General features: G+C 43.8%; 1 protein-coding gene across 1 annotated transcript in view; it reads right to left on the bottom strand.

Annotated features, from left to right (window-relative positions):
• The window catches only part of GPATCH1 (G-patch domain containing 1), a 42,754-nt gene that overhangs the window by 5,121 nt on the left and 19,423 nt on the right, over positions 1-18,210 (bottom strand). Inside the window, exons 10-17 of the mRNA XM_066243565.1 lie at positions 15,816-16,020; positions 13,386-13,682; positions 11,950-12,128; positions 11,546-11,673; positions 9,849-9,985; positions 9,339-9,505; positions 4,269-4,485; positions 2,210-2,317 (exon numbers count right to left, since the gene is read on the bottom strand). Coding sequence (XP_066099662.1) covers positions 2,210-2,317; positions 4,269-4,485; positions 9,339-9,505; positions 9,849-9,985; positions 11,546-11,673; positions 11,950-12,128; positions 13,386-13,682; positions 15,816-16,020 — 1,438 coding nt within the window. The remainder of the gene's footprint in view (positions 1-2,209; positions 2,318-4,268; positions 4,486-9,338; positions 9,506-9,848; positions 9,986-11,545; positions 11,674-11,949; positions 12,129-13,385; positions 13,683-15,815; positions 16,021-18,210) is intronic.

The following is an 18,210-nucleotide window of genomic DNA, read 5'->3' on the forward strand; positions in this document are numbered from 1 at the left end:
GTTAATTTCCTGATACCCAAAACAAGCAAAAACTCACAATAGTAGAAGCAGTGTAAATCATTACATCACCTTTCTCCACCTAAAGAAAAGTTCCAAGGTATTTCAGAAGTGTGTATGTTTTCCAAATCCAGTTAACAGGTGTCTGCAACTTTCTTTTTCTTTTCTTTTCTTTTTCTTTTTAATTAAGTGGGAGGCGGGAAGGCAAAGATAGATTCCTCCGTGTGCCCCAACCAGGATCCACCCAGCAAACTCTCTACAGGGCAATGCTCTGCCCATCAGGAGCCACTGTTCTGTTGCTTGGCAACCAAGCTATTTCAGAGCCTGAGGAGAGGCCATGGAGCCATTGTCCAAGACCAACTTGCTCGAACCATTCAAGCCATGAATGACTGCAGGAAGGGAAGAGAGAAAGAGAGGGGGAGGAAGAGGGGTGGAAAAGCAGTAGTGGAAAAGCTTCTCCTGTGTGCCCTAACTGGGAATCGAACCCAGGACTGCCACACTTCAGGCTGACACTCTACCACTGAGCTGACCAGTAAGGGCCTACAATTTTCTATTCTTATAGTTTGATCAGATATTTCAAAAACTGGCCTCTCCAAACTTTTTTTTTAATGCTAGTGTTTGGAAAATCATTTTCCCTCAATAGACCAAATTAAGTTATTAAATACTCCAAGGATATCAAGGAAAATATGGGAAATGGGCATAAATAACTTAGCTTCAAGAGCTAACACACTTATTTTAAGCTAAATATTTGAACAACTAATGCAAATAAGAAATATATTAACTGCTATTTTTCAAAACTTCACACTTTTTACCTCTCTCTGCTTCATCTCTTTGAAGGCTGGGTTAATTGACTAAACAATATTTATATGTGAGCACTATAGGAAACTGCAAAGTAGATAACAATTATTTATTATTCATATACCTCAGCTGCATTATCAGAGGTTTGTTAATCCAGCCTTCGAAGCAATGATAAACCAGTCTCAACATTTTAATGTGAGCTGTCAATTTAAGACGGCAGTGCACAGAAGCTGTTAACAGCTATTAGAGGAGGAAGAGGGGCTGTAGGTACTTCTGAAAGAATTCATTGTATTTTATTTGTTTCATTAGCCAAAGTATTAAAAAGTCTTAGAATGCCCTACGCCCTGCAATTCCCCTCCCATCACTGTGTCCTAAGTGACATTTGAGATACTTAGAACTCTACTGTAGCCTGACCTGTGGTGGTGCCGTGGATAAAGCATCGACCTGGAACACTGAAGTCCCAGGTTCAAAACCCTAGGCTTGTCTGGTCAAGGCACATATGGGAGCTGATGCTTCCTGCTCCTCCCCCCACCCCCTCTCTTTTCTCTGTAAAATGAATAAATGAAGTCTTAAAAGAAAAAAAAAAAAAGAACTCCACTTTAAATATCTGATAGTTAAAAAGAAAAAAAAGGCCTGGCCACTTGACTCAGTGGTAGAGCATCAGCCCGGCAAGTAGATGTCCCGCATTCAATTCCCGGTCAGGGCACACATGAGAAGCGACCATCTGCTTCTCTACCCCTCCTCTTCCCCTTTCTCTCTCTCCCTCTCTCTCTTCCCCTCCTGCAGTCATGGCCTGATTGATGCATAGGCCCAGGATGCTGGGGATGGTTTCATGGAGCCTCCACCTCAGATACAAAAAAACAGCTCAGTTGCCAGCATGGCCCCAGATGGGTAGAGCATCAACCCCTGTTGCCAGGTGGATCCCAGTTGGGGCACATGTGGGAATCTATCTCCCCTCCTCTCACTTGGAAAAAAGAAAAAGAGAAAGAAAAAAAAGCTTAAAGGTCTCTGACGCTGTAAAGCAGGGGTCAAACTTTTTACACAGGGGGCCAGTTCACTGTCCCTCAGACCGTTGGAGGGCCGCCACATACAGTGCTCCTCTCACTGACCACCAATGAAAGAGGTGCCCCTTCGGGAAGTGCGGCGGGGGTGGATAAATGGCCTCAAGGGGCCGCATGCGGCCCACGGGCCATAGTTTGGGGACACCTGCTGTAAAGCAACAACTATCATTAGGCAACAAGTAGAGTAATGGATGTAAAAATGTGGCTGAGAACTGACAACCCAGAAACAAATACTTGGTTGGCCTCATGCTGGATTAGATGGGGGGGTATATATAACAGAGTTCGAGTTGTCATATCTCAGGGGACACTCTGCAGCCAGTACAAACAGGTGAACCAAGAAGCTCGGGACTCACTGGGGCAGAAGACCGGAGGCAGCCGCGGGCCGAACTCTTCTCTCTCATCTACCTGCATCTTCTGTATCACGAAGGAGGTTGTGGGCTCCTGGGGGGCCGGCTCACTAGCTGAAAAACACCAGGGTATAAATTTTACATATTTGCCAAACGTTAACATGTTTGAGTCTTTAACTAATGTCTGTTGCCACCAGATAACATGTGCTCTCCTTCACCACTCTGCTCAATTAGCTCATATCAGGGCTGAGAACAGAGGTTCTGTGAAGACATGGACCTGACCTCCGACCTCGTGGGCATTAGAGCTGGGAAGTCAGTCACACAATGGCACCTGCAACCAAGTGCACCAGCGTCTGTGACACAGGGGTGTGCAGAGCCCACACTGCCAACCACCTACTACAACCTGGAGGGTTGCATGACATCCTCATAGGAAGGTCGACAAAAATAAAATTTACAAACAGGGAAGTAAAATTATGTCCCAGCTCAGAAAGCTTATGTCACTCAAAATGAATTATCAAAGAAGAGAAAAACTGAATATAAATGAATTATCGTGTTCATATTAATAATCTCATTAAAAAAAACAACAGATGACTAGGTTTTCAGATAGAAGAGATAAAAATAGAAAAAGTCTGAGAAAATAAGCATCAGAGGTGTTCACAATGCCCTGGCCAGAGAGCTCAGTTGGTTAGCATCATTCTAATACATCAAGGTCATGGTTTTGATCCCTGGTCAGGTCACATAGGAGTATCAACAATTGAATGTTTAAATAAATGGAACAAGAAGTCAATGTTTCTCACTCTCTCCCCCTTCCTCTCTCTTTTATTAAATTTTAAAAAAAAGCTATTCTTTTAAATAAAATTTTTACTATTTTAAAATTCTTTTCTTGCCTGACCTGTGGTGGTGCAGTAGATAAAATATCAACCTGGAATTCTGAGGTCACTGGTTTGAAACCCTGGGCTTGCCTGGTCAAGGCACATACAAGAAGCAACAACTACAGGCTGATGCTTCCTGCTCCTCTCCCCTTCTCAACCTCTCCAAAATCAAGAAATAAAATCTAAAAAATAAAATCTCAACTAGAATAAGTAGGAAAATCAACATTATCGAACACCACTATCCTAAAAATATACCAGAGATTTACATCAGATGGATAAAACAGAACACTAGTCTACACCAATTAAAAATGTACAAGAGCCTGACCTGTGGTGGCGCAGTGGATAAACTGTCGACCTGGAAATGCTGAGGTCGCCAGTTCGAAACCCTGGGCTTGCCTGGTCAAGGCACATATGGGAGTTGATGCTTCCAGCTCCTCCTCCCTGTCTCTCTCTCCTCTCTCCTCTCTCCTCTCTCTCTCTCCTCTCTAAAATGAATAAATAAAATAAAATAATTTTAAAAAAATAAAAATGTACAAAAGCCTAACCTGTGGTGGCGCAGTGGATAAAGCATTGACCTGGAATGGTGAGGTCACTGGTTCAAAACCCTGGGTTTGCCTGGTCAAGGCACATATGGGAATTGATGCTTCCTGTTTCCCCTGCTTCCCTCTCTCTCTTCTCTAAAAATGAATAAGTAAAAAAAAAAAATTTTTTTTTAATGTACAAGATTGCCTGACCAGGCAGTGGTGCAGTAGATAGAGCATCAGCCTGGAATGCTAAGGACGCAGGTTCAAAATCACAAGGTCACTGGCTTGAGTGTGGGCTCACCGGCTTGAGTGCTGGGTCACTGGCTTGAGCATAGGATCACAGACATGATCCTGTGGTCATTGGCTGGAAGCCCAAGGTTGCTGGCTTGAGAAAGGAGTCACTGACTCAGCTGGAGCCACCCCCAGTCAAGGCACATATGAGAAAGCATTCACTGAACAATTAAAGTGATGCAACTACGAGTTGATGCTTCTCATCTCTCTCCCTTCCTGTCTGTCCCTCTCTCTCGCTAAAAAAAAAAATTGTAAAAGACTAAAACACCACTGACTGCTAATTATCCAATTATCCTGGTTTAAAATTACACACGAAACAAAGCTGCAGCTTCTCTAGCAACATCATCGTCATCTTAGATCCCGAAGTGCGAAACATACTGTGTGCTGCAGACGATGCTTTCACCAAGTCACCCTCCTGGGGACTTTCAAAGTTGGCCTCCCCGGTACCCTCCTGATCATCCTCGCTGTCGCCCTGCTCATCCTCAGAAGATGAGGACTTTTCTTCAGAGGAGCTGGCAAAGATGGCCTTGAACAAGTCCATGGAGGGACGGCTATCTTCTCCTTTAGTCTGTGAATCCACACCTTTGTTTTCCAGCTGAATAACAGTGAAACAAGAGTCAGGAATGAAGAGGCAAGGGTGAAAGGAGCTGAATGTTCTAGCATGCACGCACATGTACACACACCCACACAGACACACACATACTGGTGTTTAAGTTCATGTACATGGGTCTCCACATCCGCACACTGCCTCACTACGCCATTATCACATACAGTATTGATTTTTGTGGTATTTCTGATTCAACAACTGCAGAATGTGTTGTATGGTAGAAGCAGCTGAACTCTCTCGTGGAGATATGCCACTACTCAGAATTGCAGAGAAAAATGCAGCAAGAAATAGCACAATGCCTCTGTCCTATTTCCCAGAGTCTATCTGAGCTTTCAGAGGTCTAATATTAAAGGTGCTGAAGTCAGTCTACTCATATGAAAATGCTGAAGAGAAAATTGGGTCCTCCACACAATGGGAAGGGAGCCAGGAACATTTCAATAAAATGGCTACAGAACTTTTCTTTGCAACTACACATCACCCTTCCTAAAAGAAGTCCAGATAGGGACATTCATATTAAACCAGATAAAAAGCCAGTAACTTTGTACACATTCTATTCAATAAGCAAAATGCAAAGGTATGAGGAAGACACAGCTCCCACCGTCCAACAGCGTATCACCAGACAGACACTGGGTAATCTAATGTGCTAAGCAATACGAGAGAGCCCAGGACTGGCCCAGATCACAATCCACTTTAGCCCTTCCGTTTAACCACTGGAGAACCTAGTCAGAGATGAGAGGTCCAAGGAGTGGATCTGGACACTACTACCCAGCTCTCCTTACTCACGGCCAGTGGTCACTCCCCCATACCTCAACATCTCCAATTTCTGGAGCGAAGTTACAAATACCCACATGAGGAAAACTGGTACAAGACAGTGGCATTTGTAGTTTTAAAGTAAACTCTTTTCATAACAAATATTTAAAGAGAAAACATATACCATTTCCCACTAAAAATAACCAGGGTGCCTTGAAGAATGAACTGAATCTAGAGCTAGAACTGAGAAATAAAAAGAGCCAGAAAGCAAGGCTAGAGAGTAAGAGGGGTATACCCAAAGGACACAAGAGCCAACTTGAAGGGGCTCCAACCAGCCAAGCTAGTACAATTTGAGCATTAAAATAAAGAATGATAGTACCAAATTTATCCCTTTGGACAAAATAGAAAAGCATGGGTCCACAGTGACACAAAGAAATAGTTTAGCCTTGGCCGGGTAGCTCAGCATCCTGATATACCAAGGTTGTGGGTTCAATCCCTGGTCAAGGTACATGCAAGAATCAGCCAATGAATAAATACATATATAAGTAGGTCAGCAAATCAATGTTTCTCTCTCTCTTTCCTTCCTCTCTCTCTAAATCAATCAATAAAAAAATCTTTTAAACTAAAAACAAAGTTCAATGAGAAACGGTATTTATATTTTAAAGATCTTAAATATTTATTAAAAATTAATAAGAAATAAAATGTTTATTAATTAGAAAGGGGAAAAGATTAACTTTACCATGAAAAACCCCAAAAGGCACCACATTACTCAAGTGATCAAAGTGAACGTCATCAGTAACGGGACATACCGACCTCCTGCACCTGGCTGGGATCAACGACAGCACAGCAGCACCCTTGCCGAGGAAGTCCTACCAAAGATGCAGAACCTGAGTCCAGCCCTGAGCTAACATCAGACAAGCCCAAATTGGAAGATGCTCTTCACAATACTGACTTATAATCTTCAAAAGTATCAAGATCATAAAAGTCAAGGAGAAAAAGAGGAACTGTTCCAGACTGAATGAGACTAAGGAGACATGACAGTCAAATGCAACAAGTGATGCTGAACTGACTCCTTGTTGCTACAAAGAACATTATTAGAACTGGTAGGCCTTGAATGGGTCTGAGCATCAGATAGCAGTTATACGTCAATGTCACTTTTCAATTTTGATGGATGATGGCAATTCCATAGAAGAGTTACGAGTCTGATGTATTTATGGCAAACTACAGATACCAATGTCACATGTGTGGACTATAAACTGAATGACAGGTGGATGATCTCTGTGTTCAGAGGCATTTCTGGCCTTTCATGGTGTTGATATTATTCAATGTACAGGCAGAACTGTCATAAGTACATAAGATAGTTACTTATGTACTTATACAAGCTGATATGTACTATACAAGCTGATCTTTTTTGTTTTTATTTTTTCTGGAATATAATAAGCTGTCCTGGAATAAAATGACAACCACAATACACACCAGATATACATCATCTAAGTTTACAAAGCTTCCTCACCGCACCCCACACATATTCTCCCATCAAAAGGTGTGAACATTCACATTTGTGCTGACTCAGAAGTTCCCAAAGAAAAAAGTATTACCAGTTCAAAATGGCTTCCTTGGCCCTGGGCTGAGCAAGCGGGCCACCGTGACCCAGCTGTGAACCAAGAGGCTGGGGCTGGAGGCCCTGATAAGGACTGCTTAACACCTTTACTTTCAGATGAAATCCACGAAGGGATAAACAGGGAGCTTTATTACCAATAGAGCCAAATCCCTTCCCTCAACTGCCCTCCTCTCCCACTCTAACCTCATGCACTGGTATGGGTGCTTGGTTTTAAAAAATCATGTTAACAGAAACTTAGAAGCAGAAAAAATATATATTAAATAACCCAGAGAGGGGGAAGAGATCTTCCTCAGGTGCCATGGCTAATAAGTGAAAAACCAAGAAAACAAAACTTGGCCCTGGCCGGTTGGCTCAGTGGTAGAGCGTCAGCCTGGCGTGCAGAAGTCCCGGGTTCGATTCCCGGCCAGGGCACACAGGAGAGGCTCCCATCTGCTTCTCCACCTCTCCCCCTCTCCTTCCTCTCTGTCTCTCTCTTCCCCTCCCGCAGCCAAGGCTCCATTGGAGCGAAGATGGCCTGGGCGCTGGGGATGGCTCCTTGGCCTCTGCCCCAGGCACTAGAGTGGCTCTGGTCACAACAGAGCGACACCCCGGAGGGGCAGAGCATCGCCCCCTGGTGGGCAGAGCTCCGCCCCTGGTGGGCGTGCCGGGTGGATCCTGGTCGGGCGCATGCGGGAGTCTGTCTGACTGTCTCTCCCCGATTCCAGCTTCAGAAAAATACAAAAAAAAAACAAAAAACAAAACTTCCCAGAAAAGCCTGACCAGGCGGTGGCTCAGTGGATAGAGTGTCGAACTGGGATGCGAAGGACCCAGGTTCGAGACCCCGAGGTCGCCAGCTTGAGCGTGGGCTCATCTGGTTTGAGCAAATAGCTCACCAGCTTAGACCCAAGGTCGCTGGCTCGAGCAAGGGGTTACTCGGTCTGCTGAAGGCCCGTGGTCAAGGCACATATGAGAAAGCAATCAATGAACAACTAAGGTTTCGCAACGAAAAACTGATGATTGATGCTTATCTCTCTCCGTTCCTGTCTATCTGTCCCTGTCTATCCCTCTCTCTGACTCTCTCGCTGTCCCTGTAAAAAAACAAAAAACAAACAACTTCCCAGAAAAAATGACCCAAATACTATGTCAATATAATTTTTCAGAAAATCTAGGCTTTCTAATCTAAGGACTGTATCACATTTTATCACATATCATAAAATCCCTGAGTAGGATTTTATGCCATTAAAAAAAATAACAGTAGCTCCAACCAGATAGCTCAGTTGGTTAAGAGCATTGTCTTGATATGCCAAAGTTGTAGGTTCGATCCCCGGGGTCAGGGCACATAAAGTATACACCAATAAACCCATAAAGAAGTGAGACAACAAATCAATGTTTCTCTTTCTCTCTCTCTAAAAAAGAAGTAACAGTAAAAGCTGAATGGAGAGGTTCCAAATCCATGGTGGCAGCTGCCAGGCTCTAAAGGAGGGGAAACTTTTTCTCTGACCACAGATGCTAAGGTCCCAACAATCTGGATCAAATCCACTGCTTTTTTTCCCTTCCTGCCCTCCTGCCACTTGACTCCAGCCATAGAGAAAGTCACAGGAAGTGCAAGGCAGAACAGGGCACCTAAAGCCCCAGCTTTCTGACTGGAGAATGGAAGGAGGAGCCCAGCAAGTCAGAAAGTGACAGAAAGATCATGAAGAGGAGTTCAAGAGGGTGAGCCTACAAAGTGGTCCATGAGCTTCTGGCTCACCTCTGAGCTCTGCCTGTGTTGATCTGACTCTAAACAAGCAAACCAGCCTAACCAGGTGGTGGCGCAGTGGACAGACCGTTGGACTGGGATGCAGGTGACCCAGGTTCAAATCCCTGAGGGCACTGGCTTGAGCACAGCCACTGCCTGCTTTTGTAACTAAGGTTTATTGGTACATAGATGTACTCAATTGTTGTTTTTGTTGGGTTTTTTTTACAGAGACAGAGAGAGTCAGAGAGAGGGATAGACAGGGACAGACAGACAGGAATGGAGAGATGAGAAGCATCAATCATTAGTTTTTCGTTGCGCATTGCAACACCTTAGTTGTTCATTGATTGATTTCTCATATGTGCCTTGACCATAGGCCTTCAGCAGACCGAGTAACCCCTTGTTTGAGCCAGCGACCTTGGGTCCAAGTTGGTGAGCTTTTGCTCAAACCAGATGAGCCTGCGCTCAAGCTGGCGACCTTGGGGTCTCAAACCTGGGTCCTCCGCATCCCAGTCCGATGCTCTATTCACTGTGCCACAGCCTGGTCAGGCTACCCAATTGTTTTAATACTGCCTGTGCTTCCTTTCACATTCAACAGCAGGGCTGAATAGTTGCAACACAGACTATAGCCCACAAAGCCTTTAATATTTATGTAATACCCGGCCCTTCACAGAAACAGTGTGCTGACCTCTGCTCACTGTAGAGAAAGGTAAAGGCCACAGCTAGCCTGGCACAGAGGACCACAGCCCCAAGTACCTTGTCTGAGGGCGATTCCTTCACATGCTCTTCCTCTTTGTTTATTAATGGACTAGACTCTTCTTTAAGTGGACCAACTTTTGATCTAGCCAAACTTAAGAATTCACTAATGGAATCTTCTTTCTTTTCTTGTTTAGATGTATCCCATCTGGATGGTTTCCTTGATTCTAAAAAGTAGGACATAGATATAACATCAGAATTAGCAAGCAAAAAACAATTTCTTCATCACAGCTCTTTAATTCATTCAAGAACTTCAGTGAATCTGTTACAGGGAAGGCACTGTGCAGCGTTGTGGATGTGGCAGAGGCTGAGGCAGAGTACCAACCCCAAGGAGGACACATCTGGACCATTACAGCATGAGCCAAGGTATCCACATGAGCAATTCTTCCAATGGAGGGAGAGTTTACACGTTATGTATCCTTAGCATTAGATGACCCTTCACTTCTGTCTTCCCAATGGTCTAGGGCTTGAGACCATGGGCAGCACATAGCCCGGGGAAGCCCTACTCACTGTCGGGACCTCGGTGCTGCGGTACTTTTCCACTTGATGCTTGAGTTGTCGGCAAGGAAGCTGTCTCTGGGAGTGTCAGAAAGTTGAAGACTGAGTATTTGTCACGTTTCACTCTTGGTAAGCCAACTAAAGTTGAACTGGGGATTGAAAAATATATATAATATATATGAATATGATTTTAATAACAACTGTGAGAATAACGTCCAATTCTTATCAAGCTTTCCATCTCATGTTCTCTACCAGTTGTTCCTCCACTTAGCCGAAAAGATCCCCTAAGATGTTTTCACTTGTCAAAGCAGCTTAAAAATTCATAATGGGTGACTTCAGTACCCATTAGATTTTTCCTGATTAGAGTAAGAGCTAGAATTTAACTTTGAAGATGGATTTCCATTAAGGAAAACTTCCACTGCTAAAAATACAGTTGATTCTGAACAGCACCAGTTTGAACTGCACAGGTCCACTTATATGCAGATTTTTGTCAATAAATATCATAAATGTATTTTCCTCATGATTTCCTTAACATTTTATTTTCTCTACGGTACTTTACTATAAGAATACAATATGTTTAATACATATACCTACAAATTAATGTGTCTGTTTATGTTGTCTGCCAGCTTCTGGTCAATAGTACTATGAGTAGGTAAGTTTTTGGGGGAGTCAAAAGTTGTATATGGACTTTTGCCTGAATGGGCAATGGATAGAGTGTCAGACTAGAACACTGAGGACCCAGCTTCGAAACCCTGAGGTTGCCGAACTGAGCATGGGCTCACCAGCTTGAGCATGGAGTCGCCAGCTTGAGCATGTGATCACAGACATGACCCCATGGTCACTGACTTGAGCCCAAGGCCACTGGCTTGAACCCAAGATTGCTGGCTTGTGCGCAAGGTCGCTGGCTTGAACCCAAGATTGCTGGCTTGTGCGCAAGGTCGCTGGCTTGAACCCAAGATTGCTGGCTTGTGCGCAAGGTCGCTGGCTTGAACCCAAGATTGCTGGCTTATGTGCAAGGTCGCTGGCTTGAACCCAAGATTGCTGGCTTGTGCGCAAGGTCGCTGGCTTGAGCAAGGGGTCACTGGCTTGGCTAGTGGCCCCTGGTCAAGGCACATATGAGAAAGCAATCAGTGAACAACAAAAGAGCCACAAGTATGATGCTTCTCATCTCTCTCCCTTCCTGTCTGTCCCTGTCTGTCTGTCTCTCTCTCTCTCTGTAGCTAAAAAAGGGGAAAAAAAGTTATATGTGGACTTTTAACTGCTCGGGGCCAGTGCCCCTAACTGCCACATTGTTCAAGGGTCAACTGCCTACCTAAATTTTCTGATAAATTCTCTGATTCAACTGTATATGCTTTCTTGTGTTGTTTATAATCAAATAAGAAGGTATTAGACTTTTATAAAGAATTAGAAAACATAAATAACATTTTAAATGTAAACTGTATGTGCATCATTGAAAAGGTAGCAAATTAGACAAGCATTGAGTTTTTATAACTTGACATATCTGAGTTTCATTATCTTCAATATGGAATAAGTTTGCTATGGATGTCGAGTGTTTATTTTTTTAGTAACACATAAATAGAAGTTAAATCTACATAATCTGCAACTGAAGTAAGTTCCTCTAGAAAAATGGCATTTATATGACTATGTAAGAAGATTAACTTTAATACAAGGAATAAGTACTGATGGAAGGGCAGGGTTATCCAACTTACTCTGGATAAGGGTCAGGGACATTAAACCTCTTACACAGAAGCTTGTCGGGGTGCCACTCAAATGTGTCTCGGGTGAGCTTCCCGAACATCTTCATCTTCACAGCTGACTGCTTGTCAGTGACATCATTCTGGAAGAAGACATTCACTCTGTTTCATCAAGAGGTCACACGACTGACCCGACTGCTCTTCCACTTAAAAGTTCTCAAGCAATCTCTCAGAATTACAAAACTGCTTACGCTACATTCTTGCTAAAGTAAACAGGAAGCTGACAGCATAAAAATAACTTCTAATTCTATAATGCCACGTACATATATTTTGATCTTTTCACCAAGGGATATAAAATATTTGGCTTTGCAATGATCTAATTTTTAAAAACACCAGGTAGGGACATGATGGCGACAGACCTCTTGGTCTCGAGGCACCTCCACCTGATCTGAATCGTCCTCCTCCTTGGCGTGAGTGAACCTGGAGGACAAGGTCGAGCGGGAAGACGCGTACAGCAGGGCTGCCCGAGCAAACTCCTCCCGCTCGCGGCCTCGCTCCCACTCCGTCATGCTGGGATCCAGACAGCGTTCCAGCGCATCTACGGGACAGAGCACAAGAAACTGCTTCTTTTAGGAAAAACACAGGGCTTAAGGAACATCTGGTGGCACTACTGTGTCCCTGTAGACTTCACCAGAGGAGACAAATCCTCATCCTAGTTTGTAAGGGCACAGTGGGGAGGTACTTGGCAGGTAATACTGCTCACTCCCTAAAAATGATGCTTCTTTTGAATTCCACTGCATGTATCTGAGAAAAACATTTGGGAACTCATGTTTGATTAAATCTTTGAAGTGAACTTGTTACCATTCCCAGACATGAAGTTCATTCCAACTATATTCCTAAGTTTTAGCAAAAAAACACTCCTTTGTCTAACATTTTTTAAATTTAACAAATAAAAGTTAGGGGTCTGGATTCTAGTAGTACACAGTGCACAGTCCAGTACACAAAGATCTGCTTTGCAAAACCAAAATTTGCTACCTCTCACAAGTACTGCATACTGCAGCCAGTCCTCCCCCAAGTCTTGACATACTTACCATATTTCCCCATGTATAAGACGCAGCCTTTTCAAAAAATTTGGCGTCTAAAAACAGGGTGCGTCTTATACAGTGGTTGTAAATGTTTTTAGTTCCATGTCCAGCTTTTTTGTGCTTGTTTTTGCACTCACTGTTGAAGACAGTGATTTGTCATCAGACACAGATGAGGACAAGCTAATGGATGGGAGTTTTGACAGTGATGAAGAATTGTATGAATTTTATGATGAATAAAACTTGAGTTCAATAACTTTATATAATACATTTTTTTCAAATTTCAGGCCCCGAAATTAAGGTGCATCTTATACATGGGAAAATGTGGTACCTCACAAATCACAGAGTGATTTTTTACACCGTGTAATTGTTCAACAGCCAACTCTAAGTCAAATTTTAAACTATGATTTAGGGCTGGATGGTTAGGACCTTAAGAAAGTGGGAGATGACCTTGTCCTTGTGTGTGAGATGCAACACTTTCAGAAGTCAAGCATTTGCGAACAGAAGATGGTCTGTAATTTAGCATTAGCCACCACCCCGACGTGCTCCCAGTTAATCAGCTATCTTTGCGACCTGAGATATACAAAAACACAAGCTCATTGTTCTCGCTTTCTAAGGTCAAGAGCCAGGGCCTAAAATCTCTGCACTTTTCACAGCAGAACGACGCAAACACGGCAGAGCAGGGCACACCGCCTTCAAATCTGGGACAAGGGTCAGAATCCCAAGAACACAGCACCTGGCAGAGACATGGGAGCCCCAGGCCTAGCACCCACCTTTCTCACCCCGTTTCATATTTACTAAAAACTTCTCATATCGTTTTTGCTTTTCTGGATCTTTGGCAAAAGGTTTGAAGTCGCTGGCTTTTGTGGAGGCTGTCCCACCACTCAATGCCACGTGCCAAGAGCCGCGCCCGATATCTGGAGAGGAGGGCTGGGTTCTGCTGCTCGCGGCACTCTGGGCCAGACTCCTGGCCCTCAGTTGGGCTGCTTGAAGGTCAGTTGCCTGCTTCATTTCTTTAATTCTCTCTTTATCTTTTTGGGACAGAAATTCTAACACAGAAGTAGCTGAACCTAAATAAAAGCAGTAATAGGAAGAGATGAAAATTATCATAAGAAAAACATCGTTACATTTCCCTGTACATACATCTTTCAATGTCACAAATTTATGAAATTAGAGTATTTTACATTCAGTGTTTCATCTGTATTCATATTATCTCTGTAAACTAGACAGTAATAAAACAATAAGGCTCCTATTTTACAATTGGAAAAAATGGAACTTAGTACTTGGACGTTTATCAGGCCAGCAAGTGGTCCCAGAATGAGGAAGCTGCCACCTTGAACCCCTGGCCTCCAGTCTGTGCTGACCGCCATGTCCACAGTCCTGCCCAGCATGAGGCCGGTTCAGGGCACAGCTACCCATCACACACTCACTCGTGTCACAAATGCACACACTGAGCACACTGGCCTGGGGCTGGGAGGACAATGCAGGCAGGGTCTGCTCTCACTAACGAGGGAGAAGGACATTCAAGAATCCAAAAACCACCACCAGAAGATTGCTATGAGAGGAGGACTCTGGGAAAAATAGGCTGATGTGAGTGAGGGTAAGTTAAGTATAAGAGCTGGCCATGGGGGTAGAGGGAAAGAAAACTAGCTTTATATGGTTGGCAGGGAAGGTCTGGAAGGTCCCTCTAAAGAGGTCATATTTGAGGTAACTTCTAAGTAAAAAAGGAGTCAAAATATAAGGGAAGAAAAGAGGCAGAGAAAACAGCAAACATAAAGACCCTGAGGTGGCATCTTGGCTGGCAAGTTCAGAGGGCAAAAAGGAGGGTCATGCGGTTAGACCACAGCAGGTTAAGGGAAAATGGTATAAGATGTGGCTTGAAAGGTGGGCAGGAATGGATCCACAGAGCTTGGTGGAGAGTCTGGATTTCTCTTTAGCTAAGAAGTACTGGAGCATTCTAAGGGGGAATAGTGATATAATTTGGTCCACCTCACTGCTGTTGAGGGGAACAGATTGCCAAGAAGACCTCTCAGAAGGCTACCACAATAGTCCAGGTGAGAGGAGATGGCATTCAGACTTCGGGGGAAGCAGTGGAAATGCAGAGAAGTAAATGGAGTCCATGTGCCTATCAGGGGTAGAAATGAGAGGACTTGCTGATAACTGGGCAGGATAGGGAAGGGTGGAAAAGAGAGGAGCTAAGAATTAGAATTCTGGCCCTGGCAGGTTGGCTCAGTGGTAGACTGTCAGATCGGCATGTGGATGTACCGGGTTTGATTCTCGGTCAGAACCCACAGGAGAAGTGCCCATCTGCTTCTCAACCCCTCCCTTCTCACTTCTCTCTTTCTTTTCTCTCTCTTCTCCTCCTGCAGCCATGACTCGATTGGAGCGAGTTGGCCCCAGGCGCTGAGGATGGCTCCATGGCCTCCACTTCAGGTGCTAAGAAGAGTTCCGTAGCCGAACAATCAAACATCGCCCCCTAGTGGGCTTGCTAGGTGGATCCCAGTTAGGGGCACATGCTGGAGTCTGTCTCTGCCCCCCTTCCTCTCACTGAATAAAAAAATTTTTTTTTAATAAATTAGAATTCCTACATTGTGATTTAAGCAGTGGGTCACTGGTGGTATCATTTACTGAGAAGGGGAAGACTGGAGGAAAAGTAAGTTTAGGGAAGGAAATGGGCACCAAGAATGCTGTTTGAGTCTATTACATTTGAGATGCCTATAAGGCTCCCAAATGGCAAGTACAAGTTCATCTCTCATAGCAGGTCTTTCTGCTCCAACCTACAGGGGATTCTGCACATCTGTCCATACTCTCACACGCACTCATTCCTTTTAGCCTTTCAGGAAAAGTTCTACAATACCCTTCCCTCCTAAGAGAAAAACCCTATGTTCCCTGGCTATGCTGAAAAAATGAATGTGCACACGTCCCTGGTCTTTGCCACATTCCTGAACAACTGTTAAAATCTGAAAACTGCTGAGCTGAAGACAAGGGCTGTAATTTCAATGACACAACTCAAACTGACAGTGGGAAACAGTCCTAAGAAGTAAAGGATGTACATGCATGTGTGCCATTCACAATAATTTTATTCTCACAGTCTAGAATACAAAATCATGGAAAAGATTTCAATGGGAAACCATTTTTCCATTTTGATTTTGATCAGTCAGATTATTATAAAGTTATTTATTAGTCTTCTCCATGACACATACCTTGAATAGGTGTTTCTCCTAACAACTCTCCCCGCTTGGAGGCATTCAGCTGGTGCCTACTCTGTGCCCCTGGGTCATGTATTGGCTTTCCAGCTGACTCTGATAATACCTGAAGTAAGTGGGAGTTCTCTGAGGTTGCAGCTACCACAGGTCTGAAATAATGCACTGGTCGATAGTCTCTTGGCAATTCAGGTGGTGGATAAATCTTAAAAAAAAAAAAAAACAAAGCTCTGAAAATACATGCTGCAAGATTGTGCTTGATTTACCCAAGAAAACCTGTTACCTCTCGGTGTTATTAACCTAATACTTCCCCAGATTGTCCAGCTGCCATGATTGTCTATAACATCCATTATAGATCTAGAGGGTCACCAAAACCACAGTTCTAACCACCAGACACTTTTAATATCACCCCACCCACTTCTACACAGAGATGCGAACATGCACGTTTTATACAAGAACAAGAACAATAATAATAGTTAACACAATGGATAGGTCCACATGCAGAACTGGCCACTGTAAATCAGAAATTTTAGAAAGGTAGAATCAAGGTGTAGAAAAAAATAATAACTTTAACTAAGTTACTTTTAAGTTCAGATTTTTTTTTCTGGTTATGTTTCAGTTCCAAATTGGAACTTCAGGCCTCATTTTTTACCTGAGGTATTTTTAATTCAAAAGCTAACTAAACTGAAGTTAAAATATAGTACTTGGGAAACTTGGGCATTAATGATGGCAGAACAGATAAGAGAAAATACTAGATATTTTTAAATTACTGCACCAACTGGCCTCTCTCGCACCTGGTCTAACAGACATGTGCAGTCGTATGTAAGCTGGTTTCCTGATTTTTCAGCTACCTGAAGCTCTGGGCTCCGTAACAGTGAAGCAGAGAGCGCTCTCTGAGGCAGTTCTCAGCCCCAGCTGCACCCTGGACTCCCCTGAGGCTTTTAAGAGTAATGATGCCTGTGTCCCAACGCCACAAAGTCTGCAGTAATTGGAGTCCCTCAAGCTTCCCCAGTGGTTCCCTGAGGAACCAATCCTAAAAGGACTGGTATTATCACTGTTAGGAAATCATATTTCTTATCATCTTAACCTAACCACTTCTCTGAAAAACAGACTCCCCAATCAGCTAGCAAATACTCTCATGTTACCAAGACAAAAACCCAGAGGAGCACAGCAGAAAAGCAGTGTGTACGCACGACTCTTTCATAACCTCCGTTACACTTAAAGCATTCCAGGGTGGGGTTTTCAGCCACATATTTAGAAAACTTGCCTGTCTGCAAAAAACTAGGTGAACAAAGCCCTCTTCCGAATCACTCATGCTCAAAGCCCTCCCCCAGCGAGAAGGACCTCGGGAAGCCCCAGTGTCCGTCTGCCCACTTACGGCACTCTGCCCTCCAGTGAATCTGTCTGTCTATTACCCTCCCTGAATAGGGCCAGACTTTGTCCTAGTTATCCTTGAGCCCTGAGTCGAATGAATACTTCTCAGCCATTTTTATGCTCTTCTTTCATAAACGTAAAAAACTTGCATTTTCATTTGACATTTCTGATAATAATAGCAGCCTACTATGTGCCCAACACCGGTTTAAATATCTTCTGCTCGTTATTACAATGCTTTAACTGTTACCACTAAACTAGTCACAGCGCCTGCCATACTGAATGTGGTTTCTCAGGCTGCACTGCTCGTGGCCGCTCCTGGGCCGGAGAACCACAGGCCACGCCACAGACATACTGAATGTTTGCTGAACAGAAAACAAAAAGCCCATTCATTACATAGTGTGGGACAACCAAAAAAAAAAGGATGCCTAAAGTACACTTAAAACAAAAAAAACACCCTGCCTGACCTGTGGTGGCGCAGTGGATAAAGCGTCGACCTGGAAATGCTGAGGTTGCCAGTTTGAAACCCTGGGCTTGCCTGGTCAAGGCACATATGGGAGTTGATGCTTCCAGCTCCTCCCCCCTTCTCTCTCTCTCTCTCTCCCTCTCTCTCTCCTCTCTAAAAATGAATAAAGAAAAAGAAAAAAGAAAAAAAACACCCTAAAATCAAGGCAAATGGCCCAGCACCCCTCCTGTGCTATCCACCCACAACTAACTTATAAAGTCAGCTTAGAGCAGGTGAGTAGCCGGAAGAACAGGCAGAGTTCTCCCCAGGCTGGACCTGCATGCACGGGGCTTCTCTCTCCTCCGCTGGCCCAGGCAAGGAGCCCAGGGAACCCTGCCCCCATTGGTTAATAGGTCTCAGCCTTGAGGAGTCATCAGGGCTATAGCTACATTGTCCTTAAGCTACATTGTCTCTAGAATATTAGTAATTTCATTCTCCCACTAGTTTCTAATATAATTCTTTTTTAATAAAAATCATCAGTCACTTGAAGTTTGGATTTAAAAGATCAGCAATTAGCTG

Source organism: Saccopteryx bilineata, chromosome 9 (genome assembly GCF_036850765.1).
Source record: "Saccopteryx bilineata isolate mSacBil1 chromosome 9, mSacBil1_pri_phased_curated, whole genome shotgun sequence".
NCBI lineage: Eukaryota > Metazoa > Chordata > Mammalia > Chiroptera > Emballonuridae > Saccopteryx > Saccopteryx bilineata.